Source organism: Zeugodacus cucurbitae, chromosome 4, assembly GCF_028554725.1.
Source record: "Zeugodacus cucurbitae isolate PBARC_wt_2022May chromosome 4, idZeuCucr1.2, whole genome shotgun sequence".
Lineage (NCBI taxonomy): Eukaryota > Metazoa > Arthropoda > Insecta > Diptera > Tephritidae > Zeugodacus > Zeugodacus cucurbitae.
The window spans coordinates 946,215-960,916 of NC_071669.1; the positions used below are offsets into that span (position 1 = coordinate 946,215).

The following is a 14,702-nucleotide window of genomic DNA, read 5'->3' on the forward strand; positions in this document are numbered from 1 at the left end:
ATGTGGCGTGGAAGATCTAATTCAAAAGAATTGAAGAATAAATATTTTTTACAAAATACGCTGCCACACAAGCACAGTTCATACGCGTTTATCTTGTCATTTTTTAATTAATTTATTTCGTTCTTAAACAAATCAAGACAGCCAGATCACTCGCTTTTCAACTTTTTTTCAGTTAAAGCATGTGCGCCACACACCTTCAGCAAATGCAGATGTCTATGTGTGGCAGCTTCCATTTGATTTCTTGCGCTTTTCCATATTTTCTGCTGTTTTGTTGTTGTTGTTTTGATTTTTGTCACCGCGTTGGTTCCGCCTTTTTGGCTGCTGTGAAAACTGTGTCACGACGCGCCAAGATTAATTATGACAGGTCGCATAAAAAGCCAACACGGCAGCAACGCACTGTGCGAGCTGAAGCTGACAGACATGTTTAGTTTGGGGAAATGAAATAGCAGCACTGGCGTAAATATGTATAAATGTTCATATATAATGGATAAATAATATAAAAAAGTGTAACATGGAAGCTTGAAATAATATTAAAGAAATCTGAAATTATGATATTCAATTCTACATACATATGTATTAACATACATACACTATACGACGCCGTACTAAAGATTTCTTGTATAGCTTTTCATAACCTCAAATTCGTGAAAAAAAATTTAATATCGACAGCGAACTCTGTTGGCTGCGCTAGCATGGGAATTTCCCAGATCAAGGCCACGCAATTTAGTCCAAATGCTATTGATTCATATACATCTAACATACATACCGACGCACAAGTGAGATTACATAATAATCCACTTATGAAAAATTTAAATTTATTTTTTAAAAATCTAAAGACCACTTGTATTTTTTTGAGGTTGAAGAGTGTTTTCAACTGCACGTGCTGCTTTGTAAGAATTTCTCTTAAATTTTGGACAAATAAAGTCCAAATGCTGACGACAATGAGTCAATCGTCTTAAGGCAGTAGTCTGCTTTAGAAGCCGAAAAAAAACGTTTTTTAGCATTTTTTTTTTTGAAAGGAAAGCAAATGATTGCGGTAAACGGAATTTTAAGACGATAATGTACTATATTTAAGGCTAAAAAAGAATATTTATTATTAAAAAATATTGAAATTTTTTCAAAGTTGTAAGTATTTTTCTGGAGCGCCTGGAGTCTGCACTTGTAAATCGGTACCGGTGATGAAGGTCGTGCGCTGCATCTGAAACAGTCGAATCAACTTTTTTTAATTTTTATAAGTTTCTTTTCTTTATGAACTAAAAAAATAACGAAGAAGTTATAAAATTCCAAATTTTTTCGAAGTTTGAAAAAAAAAATTCACTTTTTTAAGAAAAAAATTTACTTTAAGTTGCAAAACAAGTAGTTTAAATAATACTTTTGTCCAACTTCAACTACTTTTGTATAGTTCAAATAGAAGATAATTTAATACTGAAGCTAGATCACTTTGGTTTTTTCGATCGGACATATATTCTTTTTGCTATCGCCGGCACCGTTTTCTAACACTTGTGAAAATGAAAACTCGAGAAAACGCGCTTTAAAGTCTGCCGGAGCATTCGCACCTGCTCGACGCTCGGCCACTAAAACTGCTCTAGCTTCGAAAATATGTCGAATTGGCCTCTGGAATTTTAAAGACATATTCTTGGATAGCTTTGGAAGAGATTTAAAACAAAACAAAAAAATCGATTTTTTGAAACCTGTAAAGCAGACTGCCTTAGCTTTCGGTTCCCAAGATTCCAAGTCTTACAAAAATTTTCAGCTTTCATTTGAAGTATATGTACATATATACAAATTAAGACATAAAGAAGATTCATATATTACACATATAATATATATGTTCCTATCTTTATGTAAATAGCTTCCCCTCAACCGACAGCCGTTGGTTCGCTTTGGAATTCGGCGATATCTTGTTTTATAGCTTTTTTGTTTTATTTTTTTTTTTGCTCTATTTCAGCCTCTACAACAGATGTCCTCATAGTTTTTTTCAAGATTTTCTAATTTCATGCCTATTTTCATTATGCTGCTTTGTTGTTGTTTTTCTTTTTTTTTTGTTTTTGCTTAATAAACTTGACTTTTTCGTGCTTGTTGCTGTTAGCTAATTAAGAAATCATGTTTTTCAAAAACCTTTTGAACTCGTCGCTGATTTGGATTGATTTATATGCAACATGCTTTGTTGTAGATTATGTGGTAAGACACTTAATTTGTTTGCCGTCGGTTTTTTTTTTTTCAAGAGAGCGTAAGATTATATTATTCTTGAGTCTATAGTCAATTTGCTTTATATTTTCTTTATCAAGTGATTTAGAAGGGGATCAAACTATTGTACTTATGAAAAAATGGAAGACAAAGGGTTGGCCATCTTTATTTGATTCCTTTGATTTGATTCCTTGCGTCAAATTCTTTCGTTTTTGTTGAACCCAATAGATCTTCAAACATGTATCAGAGAGACACACTGAATGAATTTTTGACTTTTTGAAACAAGTTTTCGTACTCGTTGGTCTATAGATGTATGGTTGAAACCTCAAAGTACACAAAGAGCTCCGCCAAGTTCAAGTAATGCTAGTGCAAATGTAATCATTACACAGAAATTTAAAAATAACCAAAAAAAGAAAAAAGAAGAAGAGCATAATTTGCAATTTATCGGTTATTTCCATCAAATCTAACCTCAAATTTAATCAAATAAATTACAAAAATATGCACAAAATATAACTCTGCTTGCAAAAAGTAAAATATTGAACGGTCAAACCATCGTTTTGTCTGTCGGTTGGTAAAAGTGTTTTCGAAAAATGTTTGAATTTTCAATAAAAAACTATAAATGCTAAAGCTAATGCATACATCGTAAAACTAACAAACAAAATTCTGGTAGATTTGTCTTTTTCCGCTTACTGTCGCTTTGTTTGGGACGACAGGAAAGGGGAAGAGACGTATTCACTTAGAATTTAAACAACGGTTGCTAGTGAAAATCAACGCAAATCGAAGGGAATGTGAGAAATAATAACTCAAGTTTCACATATTTTGAAATGCAAATTAATTCTGGAATTTATTTGTTTTTATTATCAAAACTGAAAAAATTAAAATTTAAAATTTTTTTTCTTTTTTTTTTCTCCTTAAACACTAAATCGTTCGTTAATAAACGCCTGTGTGCTTGCAAAATGCTTCAAGGAAAACTTTTATGCGCCCAAATAAAGCTCGAAATTCCGGCCACATAAACATTTCGTTAAGCATTTGCGAAATATTAAATTAATTTCAACGCAAAACAACTTCAATTGCCGATTTTCATGCACACACACACACACACATATATATACATACAGGAGGCATTTGCATGAATTATTAGAACGCTGCTGTGTGTGTAAATGTGTAATGAGTAAGCGCAACTAAAATAAACAATTTCGGCAAGAATAACACAAACATTTCGCAATTGAAATGAAACAGAACAATTTTATGCGAATTTCCAGAAGAATCGATTTGATTTCGCGCTTGCATAACGCTCAAATGCAATTGGATTGAATGCGAAGGGAGGTGAGGGCGGTGGAATAGTAATTGAATTGTATCGAGGGAATGTGTGTGCGATTTGCTCGAATTAAATGAAATGCTTTGCTGCAAATTATTAAACATGCACCAACTATTTATTACGGGAATTCACTTACATACTTACATATATACTTAAGTAATTGCGTTGCAATCTCAAAAAAAAAAATAATAATAAAAAAAAAAATAAAAATAAAATTGCAACCTAAAGTCAATTTTTTTTTTCTTAAAAAAGTGGATTTTTTTTTAAACTTCGAAAAAATTTGGAATTTTTATAACTTCTTCGGTATTTTTTTAGTTCATAAAGAAAAGAAACTTATAAAAATTAAAAAAAAAAATTGGTTCGACTGTCACCGGCACCGATTTACAAGTGCAGACTCCAGGCGCTCCAGAAAAATACTTACAACTTTGAAAAAATTTCAATATTTTTTAATAATAAATATTGTTTTTTAAGCCTTAAATATAGTACACTATCGTCTTAAAATTCCATTTGCCGCAATCATTTCCTTCCCTTTCAAAAATTGCCAAAAAAACGCTTTTTTTCGGCTTCTAAAGCAGAGTACTGCCTTAAGTTTTCTTGTTGCTATAAAAGTGGAATTAATGAACCAGCGAAGTTCATTAAACAGCTACGTAAAATAACGGTAATAAATACATTTCCAAAATATATAAACTTTTACTTGAACATAATCCATCAAAAATGCAGTTAAGACACACTTTTCGATTTTTTTTTTCAAATAAAATTAAAAATTTACTGCCTAACACATGTATGAGCGTATGTATGTGTGCCTAGAAAAAATATAAAAAATCTGCACTTAACATTTTTGCCTACAAATTTTGCCAAATTGAAATTAATTTTTCATTTTTTATGATTGCCACAATTTCGACTGCCTCCTTACACCCCCGTTGATTTCCCGTTAGCCGCATTTGCTGATGACTAGCAACAAAAAGGCAGCAAACGTTTGAAGCGAGAACAACTTGCATCAAAATCGCACTCACACACACACAAAGTACATAAGCAGATTTCAAAATTTTTCAGCGCAAAAAGAAAAAAAATTAAAACAAAAAAATAAAAAAAATGTGGGAAATCAAGAATCGAAAATCAAAATTATTATAGCCATACAGCTTGCCGTACTCATATATTGGCAGCGTATGTATTTTGGCCGCTTGCGGGCGATCACTTAGCGCGGCTGTTGGCCGCTATTGCTGATTTCGCGCGCGCAAGCCACGCAATCGTTCGATATCGTTTTGGCTGCGCGCCAAATAATAAAACGCTGCGATTACACTGCCACACCCGCACCCGCACACACACTGTGGAGACTTTCATATGGTTCTCATATATTTGTATGTATGTGGAGTGATCCATGCCATTTGTTGTTGTTGCTGTGCGCGTGTAGTAATGAAAGCGCTGGCAACAGCCAACTGCCGGCTGGCCTAGTGTTGCTGCTCGCAAAGCTAGAAAATTTGGAAAGCGTCAGCGTCTTGGTAATAGCTGTTCGCGGCGGCAAAGCAAATGTAAACAAACTCTTTGTTTCGTTCTTCGTGGCGAAATTGTACAATGAATATACTATAATATAATAATTACATTTCTAGGAAATCGTTTTTTTTCATAGAACAAATGAAATTGCAAGGAAAGCTAAAGAAGAACTCGAACTCTTGCTCTTAAGATTTTATAATGATTATAAAAAGACTTTTGATAGTAGGATTCTTCAAGGAGGGATAAAAACGTGATCTAAAGAAAAACATCAATTAACAGACCGGTAGAATCCCGTTAGATACGTTTGCGATTTTATTCTTGGTATAAAGTCTTACAACGTATACCTAAAATGGAAGGACAATCTCGCCTGAAACACCAAGAAGAAGTCTAAAATCATTTTTATATTTATGAGAAATATTGAAGATATTTGATTTTTAGTCTAGAAGAGTGTACAGAAGTGGCGAAGTGAGAATTTATATTGTTCTTTTAGCAAGCAGTACAAAGAGATGACTTAAAGAAAGCAAAATAAGACCCATATCTTCACTAGGTGCTTCGTCATAGTTTAAGAATGAATAACAGACCTTAAAAAGTTACTTCGAGTCGAAATAGTAAGATCCACAAATCATAACTAAACTCTGTAATCCTCAAATATACATACATATACTTCATCTATACATGGGGGGCTTCCTAACACCCCACTGCAACAAACCAGTGAAGAAAAGAAGAATTTTCACCCAACTCATTTGTGGTCCCACAACTTGCCACTACAACTAACCACAAACGCCTTCCGGTGCTGTTATTCAATACGCGCAATAAACGCTTAGAAATGCGCTGAGCGCTGCGGGGTCGCTAATAACGGCCGCCGCTAACCAGAAACAACAAACAATATTTAGAAATTATTTACCGCACTCAAGTATTGTGATCGCTATTGAACGCGCGTTGTACAACAAGAACAACAACAACAATTGCAAGCCACATGCACTTGACGCACGTTGCAGCCTGCACACTGCATCCCGCTGCCAGTTCACCATACATACACACACACCACTCGACATTAGGCAGAGACGAGTGGTGAGTGGCGCGCGGTTTTCTGGAGCGATGATTGTTTTATTGGGCAGCCTTCGGAGCGAAAGGCCAAAAATAGCAGCAGAGACGCGGGCAGCGACAGCGCTGGCAAGTAATGTTGAATCGATCGGGCTAACTGCCTGCCTGCGCGCCACGCATTTGATTCGATGGCGATGTCGATGGCTAAAAATAGACCAACCATATCTTCATGGCAGCAGAAAGACGGAAATCGAAGGCAGAAATGATGGAAATAAATATTGCAGAGGTGCACAGGGAGAGGGCGGCTGTGAACACAAGTAATTTTATTTTATATAAACAATGCCGAAAATAAAAAAAAAAACAGAAGCGCAACAGCAACAACAACAACAAAACGAAAATATTCAGATGTTCAAATGGCTGGCGTAAGTATGCCACACACACTGACACATGAATGCCTGAGCACACTAATATATATATGTGTATGTGTGTGTGTATGGAGAATTACAGCATTTGTTGTACACTGTTTTTGTTTTTGTTATTGTTGTTGCCTATAAGAATTTCATCTAAGCATTGAACGGTACAAACGCAAATGATTTGATGTATTTGCTCAAAAAGGCGTGCAAAGGAAATCGATGATTTAATTATTTCGAACGAACAAAAGTAAATAAACCAAAGCGAATTTGCTCGCGAAAGGTGGGCGAAATCACGAAATCTGCACGTACCCCAATAATATAAAAAAATTACTCATTAATTATAAAAACACATCCATACATCTCTTGCACCTCTCCTCCTCAACTCTTCGCTGTGTACTTTGAATTACTAGGTTTACTGCAGTTGGATCGTGCTTCTAAGGTTCTTCAAACAAAGTCTTTAGTACATAGGTTCCTTCGAACTCAGACTTCGTCCACAGCAGAGTTCTTTGCTTTAAAGTTATGTGTAAGATCTCTGCATAAAGGGAGGTCTCAGTCAAAATAGGTCTCAGCAACAAAAAAAAACACAAAAAATTGTACAAGTTCCCTGTTGCTTCAAGACCAAAGAACTCTGCTTGTGATCCGCTGATTATTTATGAGTATTGGATATCCATAATATTTCCTAATTGCATACTGCCACATTTGCATATATAAAAAAGAAAACAAAAACAAAAGAATCTTCAATTTTGCATTCCTCCGAAATTGTTGTAAAGTAAGTTTCTTAATCATTACGAAATCCGCAAGCCAACACTTCACTTCCACTTACCTCTCTTTAGTCACAGCGTCGCAAGTTCACCGACACTTCACTACATCAGCTGGTGGTTAACCAGAAGAAATGGTGAAAATAAGAATTGCCAACACTCAGTAATCCCGAATACACAGCCACATGCACGAACATATGGTACTCGGACGCGATGCCGTCCTGTACTTGTAGCTCGTCTTCCTTTTTTCCACCGCTGTTGTTTTTGTTACTACTTGTTCGTTTGCTGACAGTGATTGCGTATGACTCCGCGGCAGTGTTGCGAGAAGACGTGAAGATGCGTCAATTATGGCACACTGAAGAGTCATTACTCAAATTGTTTGCGATTCTTTTAGAAGCTTTGTCAGTTGACGCGATTGGAAACACGTGTAGCAAACAGCATGTGATTTGTCATGACGTAATATAATAATTCACTTCCCCCGATGTAATGGAGTGGCATTACTGCTGTAGGGAAGAAGAAGAAAGAACCATTTAGACCCTGTGGAAATGGAAATAATTGAGTGGTATGTAAAATCTGTGCTCGTATTTGCCCAAATCCAGTCAGGTCCTAATTTCCTTCATGGTTCGAAAAGCATTTTATATGATTCACTAGATGAATATTCTTTGAAAGATCCTTCTCAATGTTCTTCGAAAGATTCGTCTGCTATCGTAATGTTAATTACTTCCCTTTTCTAAGTTAAAAGTGGTAGTTGCTAGACCCCATTTTCCGGTTTCGTGCGCTTCTCGTCTGCTTTTTGGAGCTTCACAATCTCTAATTGTTCTTTTCCACTTAATAAAATTTCTCCCGGTGCATAATTTGGCCAAACAACACAACAATCAGTGCATTTAAGCGCAATTAAAAGATGTTTAAGTGCCAAAATGGAGACTAAAAATAAAACTCATGCTGTCTTTCATGCAGAAGAAATTAGGTATATACGCACTTTTTTACTTTTCTGACAAAGCAAATTGGGTATAAAACTTGTGGGAGCTCAGGGCTGGAGCATATTTGTTAAGCCAGAGTCAAGTGAGCAACACCCAAAGTCGAGATCAACGAAAATGTTCCGATACGTTAGTAAAGCTTACTTAACAAACAATTCAGCATTATTTTCGAATAACTACAAGCCAAAATATAATCATTTTCTCCGCAGATCTGTTTCGCAGTAATGCTGGCTAGTGCGTGGGCCGCACCCGTCGATGAGCAGGTTATGGTCACCGAGCCCGTAATGGAGTTGCGTGCACCGCCGGTGGACACTGTGGGACCGGTTGTTGATCCAGAGATGGATATGCGCGTACCCGTTGTCGGTATCATGGACGCGGGACTGCAGCAGTCCACTGATGGCGCTTACAACTTTCATTATCGCGGCGAAGATGGCTCCTTCCGCCAGGAGAGCGCTGTAGTCGTCAACCCAGGCACGGAATATCAGTATCTGAAGATCAGCGGCAGCTATTCGTACTTCGACGCCAACGGCAAGGAGGTGGTAGTGCATTACAAAGCCGACGATCGTGGTTTCGTGCCCGAGGGCAATAATATAATGCCGCAGATTTCGACAGCGGCGAAGATCAACAGCCAATTGCCGCGTGTGGAGGAGAAGCCGAGACCACAAGATGTGCTGTCGCATGTTCCACATGTTCCGCATGTTCCGCACGTTCAGCAAGTGCCGGTTGTTGGCTCCGTTTGGAATGGCCAAATTATGCAGGTGTAGGCGCTGAGCAGATGTTTACATACATATGTAAATGCGAATACGGTTGAGAGATAAATTATGAAACGAATGTTTTAGGTGTGGACTTTTTGTTTTTGCTTTTTTTATTTTATGTTTCTTTTTTAAGTTGTACTTAGCATCTGCTTGAATTGCTGCAAATGAGAATAAAAAGACTTTTCCCCACGATCGCTTGTGTTCTTCAATATTTGTGGCATACCTTTAGGCGCTGTTGTCGGTGAGAACTTGGTTATGGTGAATTTCCCGTTTAAAAACACATTTGTTCTTGATTATTTTAATTTATTAATTCTAATAAAAATTTCGGGTTAACTAAATATACATACATACAATATTGTATCTAAATTCCGCTAGAAACTACAAGCAAAACTACGTACAAGCAATAAAGGCAACCTAGGAGTACTTCGAACGCTTAAGGATACTACAAATGGTTACTAACTAATTTATTTGTCTCATAATCTACAAAGTTATACATACATATACATATATATTGCAAGAAACAACAAAAACATTTTAATAAAAGTGGTCGACTTTCACTATTGGATGAATTGTATTCGTGGAAGCAAAAATTTCGATAATTTTATAGTGTCTTTACAGCTACGAACATATAAATATGTTTAGTTAATTATATATATATATATATATATATACCTTTTACTTTACTTGCTAAGCCAATATTGTAATCATTTCATTTTAACCTCAAAACTCCACTTCTGCTGGAGTTAAGGTTGGCAACGCTGCCCAAACTCAAGTGTCACAACTTTTAGCAGTCCATTCCATCATATACTATATATTACAGTGTAAATGTATTCATTTATTTCTTGGCAGCACCCAGACTGCCACCGACGCCATTGCTCAGGCTCGTGCTTAAGAGATGAGCGCCTGCGGTGCCTGGTGGCGGTGAGCTGAGCTGCTGGCGGAAGTTGCCCACGCCCATGGGTTTGCGCTGCTTGATGCGTTGTTGCAGCGTGTGCAGCAGGCCGGAGAGCACATCGTGGTTGGGTATCTTTTTGGCGAAGAGCAAACGCTTGACGGAGTCGTCATAGGTCAACAGAGCGACCATATTCTGCAGCAAGAAACCTTGGCAGTACTCGAGCAACTTGTTGGCATTGTAGACCTGCGAAGAGATGCGATGCGATTATTACTTATTCGTTAAGCATCGTTTAATGTCAGTTAGTTGCTTACCTTCGCATGGATGTACATGGCCACCACATTGTCGATGTCGATCATCTCTGAGCAGCGTGACTCGGTGTAGCGCAACAAACCTTCCAGCTGGAAGAAGCTCGCCGCCGCCATCAGTTCCAAAACGTCAGCGTTGCTAACCTCCAATGTGGCACAGCCACCGCTGTACAGGTAGTGCATGACCAGCTGGAAGATGTGGTAGCGAATGTCGTTGATCTGCACTGTTGGCGTGTTTCCATCGCTCAGCTTGGAGCTGAGCATGCTCTGGAAACGCGGTGAGGCGGTGACGAGCACTATTTTGTGTCCGTAGAATATTTTGCCTTCCACTCTGCAAATATAAAGGCAATACCATGAAGTAAACATGCGAGCAGGATTTATCTAAGCTGTTCAAACTCACCTGAAAGTCACGTCACTCAGTTCTGGATTGTTGACGAATTTGGGGTCGATGCGCGAGCTGTTCACCGATTGCATCACCGCCTCCTTTATCGTTTTGATGGCCTCCCAGCCAAAGCATGTGGCGAAAATGTCGGCCAACAGCAGCGTCGTGCCCTCGTTTTTGCTGTAACGGAATATGTTGAAGAGCAGCGGCAGACACTCGCTCACGAACTGCGCGCTGTAGTCGTCCGGGCAGACTTGCAGGAAATCCTGTAGCAGTTGGTCGATTACGGCATCCAAGCGCAACTCATGCGCCGCCGCTAATGCATGCATCCAGCAATGTAGAGTCCATGGTACGCCCAGGGTGCGCAGCTCTATTGTAATATCTGTTGGAGAGAGAGAGTTTTCTGTTTCAATAAATTCGGTTCGCTTAAGAATTACTTACCCAAATGGTTATTCTCGGCGCTGTGGTACATTGCCTCTTGCAGACTTTTGATTTGTGTCTTGTTTAATGTGAGCGGCAACTCGGCGCTTATGCGTTCGCTACCCGCATTTCCCGCACAAGCGCTACCTCTGCTCGCATTGCCTACAGGTTCGCCTTCGGCTAGCATTTCCTCGAGCGAGAGCACGTCTTTGCTGCCTGGGGACATTGGATGGGAGAGCAGTTTGCGTAGACATGCGCGCTGGCCATGCGCCGCGGTCACAGAAATGGCGCAATATGAGCCCCGCTGAGCCGAGCCACCCGCAAAACACATGGTATCTTTCTGTTGTGTGGAGAGAAATCCGTTGGCGCCATGTGCTAGCAGCAGCGAAATGACCTCGACATTACCAGATCCGCAAGCCACTTGCAGCGGGGTCAGCGTTGGTTTCTCTTCACTTAGACGCGCGCCACCTTCCACCTTACCACCCCTTTCCAGCAGCAGACGCAAAGCCAAGTAATTGGCACGGCTTGCAGCGAATGTAACTGCCGTCCAGTGTTGTGTATCTGGATGAACACCCGGGAAATTCTGTTGACCAACTGGTGGCACTTCCACATTCGGATCGCAACCGGCATCGAGTAGCGCCTGTATCGCCACCTCGTCATTGCGTATCGCTGCAATCATAAGTGCCGTCAAGCCGGCATGATTAAGTGTGTCATAACGCGTGGTGGGCGGCAAGAGATTCGCCGCCTGTGCCATTAACTCGGCGCGTCCAGTGAGCATAAGCTTAAAAGCAAGCATTATGGTGGCGCGCTTGCCCAACTCCGTGGTATCTTCACTGATGCTCGATGCTATGGGAGTTGTCGCACCGGGGTGTGAGAAATGTGTCTTCTTCGTAGGTAGTTCCTCTTCGTGACCAATTGGTCGCATTGGACAATCAACACCTGGTAGAAGTAGACGCGCGGCTTGCATGATATCGTCCTTGTCTATCATGACAGCGTGTCGGTACTCCGCATGTGCCGAAGCAACTCGCAACCATTCCACCAAAGGCGGCAGAACCACATACGCACGTTCATAGCAAAGCTCTTGCACATTCTGACTGCTGCCCCCTGCGCTCCCACTGGAGCTGGAAGGCGCCCCGCTCAAGTCACTATGTTCCAACTGCGAACAACGCATGAAGTAAAACAATGTGGAGAGCGCAGCGTTAGAAAGAGCTGTATGCTGGAACTTCTGTTGAGCACGTAAAGTCAAGTCTTTCAATTCAGTTATGCTGCCAACGCAGGTCGTCAACAGACAAGGCTCCAGAGACACATTACTATTACCACCTGAACTACCACTTTTTTGGGTACCTGAACCAAGTGATGACAAACTTGCCCACCTTGGCATGGTAAGTGCGCCTGATGCTATGCGTCCAGCATTCAGATGAGCGAAAGGCTGAAGAAGACCCCACAGATCACCGGAGTGTGCAATAGACTGATCCAGCACCGCTGTTGTGAATTGGCTAGATGTATCTGCAGGAAAGCTTTGCAACAGCAATTCTTCGAGAAGGTTTTCCATGCCCGCACATAGATACACTGCCGCGTACTCATGTATAAATTTCCCCAGACGTGCGTCGGCCATCCAACGATGAAAACGTCCCACCGGTAATTGAAGACCAGCACGCGCTGACTTGCTTTGTTTCAGAGCGCTATCGCCCGTTACAGCGAACATGGCTGCGGCGCGCAGACATGCCTTAATGCAAGAGTCCGCCAGAGCCGGACACAGCACAATCTTGTATGCGGCAGCGACTTCTTGCTTTGAACACAGACCCAAACAGGCGGAAAGGCGCTGCACTTCGCGTGCAATACGCACCAATGCGCGCTGCAGCAGGTATCCTAGGCGTGGTATGGTGTCTACTGAGACGCGTTCTGCTTGCTCCTTGCAACGACCATTCCGGATAACGCGCATTATGCAGTGTTGGCTCCAGGGTGGATGTTGCAACTCCACTAGTCGATTGTGTGAGTCCACCCAGACAAACTCGTCGGCGTTCGTCACATTTGTGTTTACTGTTTCCAGCGACGAGTAGCGTCCTAAGCGCCGCGCAGGTTCTGAGCTCTCCGAACCAGCGCTGAGACTGCTGTAAGTGCTAGTACTCGTTTGCGAACGCATTGTCAGTTGTTGTATGGCCAATTTTATATCCTCCAAACCACTGCCACTCCATGGTGCCTTAGTTGCTGGCGTAGCACGATGGCGGGCGCGCGAATGATTGGTGCTTGTACGAGACCGTGTACTACGGTTGGTCACGGCAGCGGCGAGACGATCTTCCGGCAAAGGTCCCAGCGCCACTCCACCACCAGGTGAGGAACTCCCATGACCACCAGTATCCGACATACTCGCATGACCCGAAGAGCGATTCTCATCCGACGAGCTGTGACATTCCTGTACACGCTGCAGTGCACGAAATTCATGATGATGTGTGCGCGTGCTCGTCGCGCTTGACTTTGCGTGTGTGTTGAGCTGATAGCCGCCACCGCTGGGAGTTACATTCGCAGAGGTCGACTCAGAAGTTGGTATGCCGATGCTGCAATTGCTCAAATCCAGTGACAATGGCAGGGGCCGCTTGTCATTTGCGTTGAACTTTTGTTGTGCCGTCGGCTGTTGGGGCTGCGGTTGCTGTGGCGACAGATTGCCGCTCAACATGGGCGGCTGCGATTTCACTGGCGTACTCTGTACAGTAAGCCGTGCTGGTGCTGCTAAGGCGCGATGTGGTGGCGGTTTACTAGGCGCTTGTGGCGGACTGCTTATATTCCGTATATTAATTGTCGTATTGGGCACAACACTGTGTCCTGTTTGAGGGCTGGCCATCATATGGGGTGCGCCACTAACGCCACTATTTAAACGCTGCGCCACCTCTTTGGAGATGCGTGGCGCTGGTGTAGCCACGGCGGGGCTTTGAATGCGGCCAGTGGAGGAACTCAAACCATTTGGTGTGTTGAGCGGCGCGGAGTTGGCGGTCATTGTGGTGCCAGTAGATGGCGATGTGGGCATGACGCTCATTTGGTTCTGATGTGGCAAACCCGTTGTGGTTGGCGAGCCGACGGGACAGTGTAGTTGTGAGTTCGTTGGTTGTGGGCTGAATACGACGGGCATGTCGCCGCGCATGTTGCCAGTTGGTCTGTGAAAGAGAAAGAACGTAGACTAATTAGACACATGCATATATATACAATTAAAGTCAGATGTGTGAAATCGCTCGCAAGTGACAACTGACAGCTGACAGTTGCAGCGTTGCAATTCTGCGCTAACTGCCTGTTTGTAAGTTTGCCTCAACGCGTCAAAACAGTTACACATAATTAAGCTGCTTAGTTGCTTATGGCTTACAACAACTGCCAAGTCACTAAGTCAAATGTCATGTAGAAAAACAACAATAAGGAAATTCGTTAAAACAACACTCAAAGCAAAGTGTATGTTCTTCAAGAAACAGCTAGAAAATTTAAGCGCTTTCTTTTCATTCCACATTCTTCGTATATCAAGGCTTATATTCGCCTTTCGGCTGTGAGCTCAGCACCGCTGTCAGTTGTATAAGCAGTTGCGTCTTAGACGTCGGTGGTGTCCCCACCGCGCACCGGGTTTATGCTGTCACTCAATTACCGCTAATCCGCAGAACAAATTCTTGGCCACTCAGAATTGAAACGAGCATTCAGCTTTTAATTATAAAACTGAATCAGAAGACAATCGTTCCCTTCATACTTTATCATTCTTCCACAAATCGCCTTACCAAACATT

At 41.3% G+C, this 14,702-nt stretch overlaps 2 protein-coding genes across 6 annotated transcripts in view; one reads left to right on the forward strand and one right to left on the reverse strand.

The window, feature by feature from the left end:
• The first annotated feature begins 8,170 nt into the window (after positions 1-8,170).
• On the forward strand, positions 8,171-9,135 carry LOC105215632 (endocuticle structural glycoprotein SgAbd-2). The gene is made up of 2 exons (XM_011189685.2): positions 8,171-8,317; positions 8,398-9,135. Exons 1-2 carry the CDS (start codon positions 8,306-8,308, stop codon positions 8,950-8,952), a joined length of 567 nt encoding a protein of 188 aa, XP_011187987.1. The 5' UTR covers positions 8,171-8,305; the 3' UTR covers positions 8,953-9,135.
• Positions 8,676-14,702, reverse strand: part of Abtb2_0 (ankyrin repeat and BTB/POZ domain-containing protein 2) — a 90,726-nt gene continuing 84,699 nt past the window's right edge. For all 5 annotated transcript variants that reach the window (XM_054228466.1, XM_054228468.1, XM_054228467.1 and 2 more), the window contains 5 exons: positions 10,967-14,094; positions 10,544-10,907; positions 10,150-10,474; positions 9,616-10,081; positions 8,676-9,191 (listed from right to left, as the gene is read on the reverse strand). In XM_054228466.1, the coding sequence (XP_054084441.1) occupies positions 9,779-10,081; positions 10,150-10,474; positions 10,544-10,907; positions 10,967-14,094 (4,120 nt within the window). In that variant the 3' untranslated portion in view covers positions 8,676-9,191; positions 9,616-9,778. The remainder of the gene's footprint in view (positions 9,192-9,615; positions 10,082-10,149; positions 10,475-10,543; positions 10,908-10,966; positions 14,095-14,702) is intronic.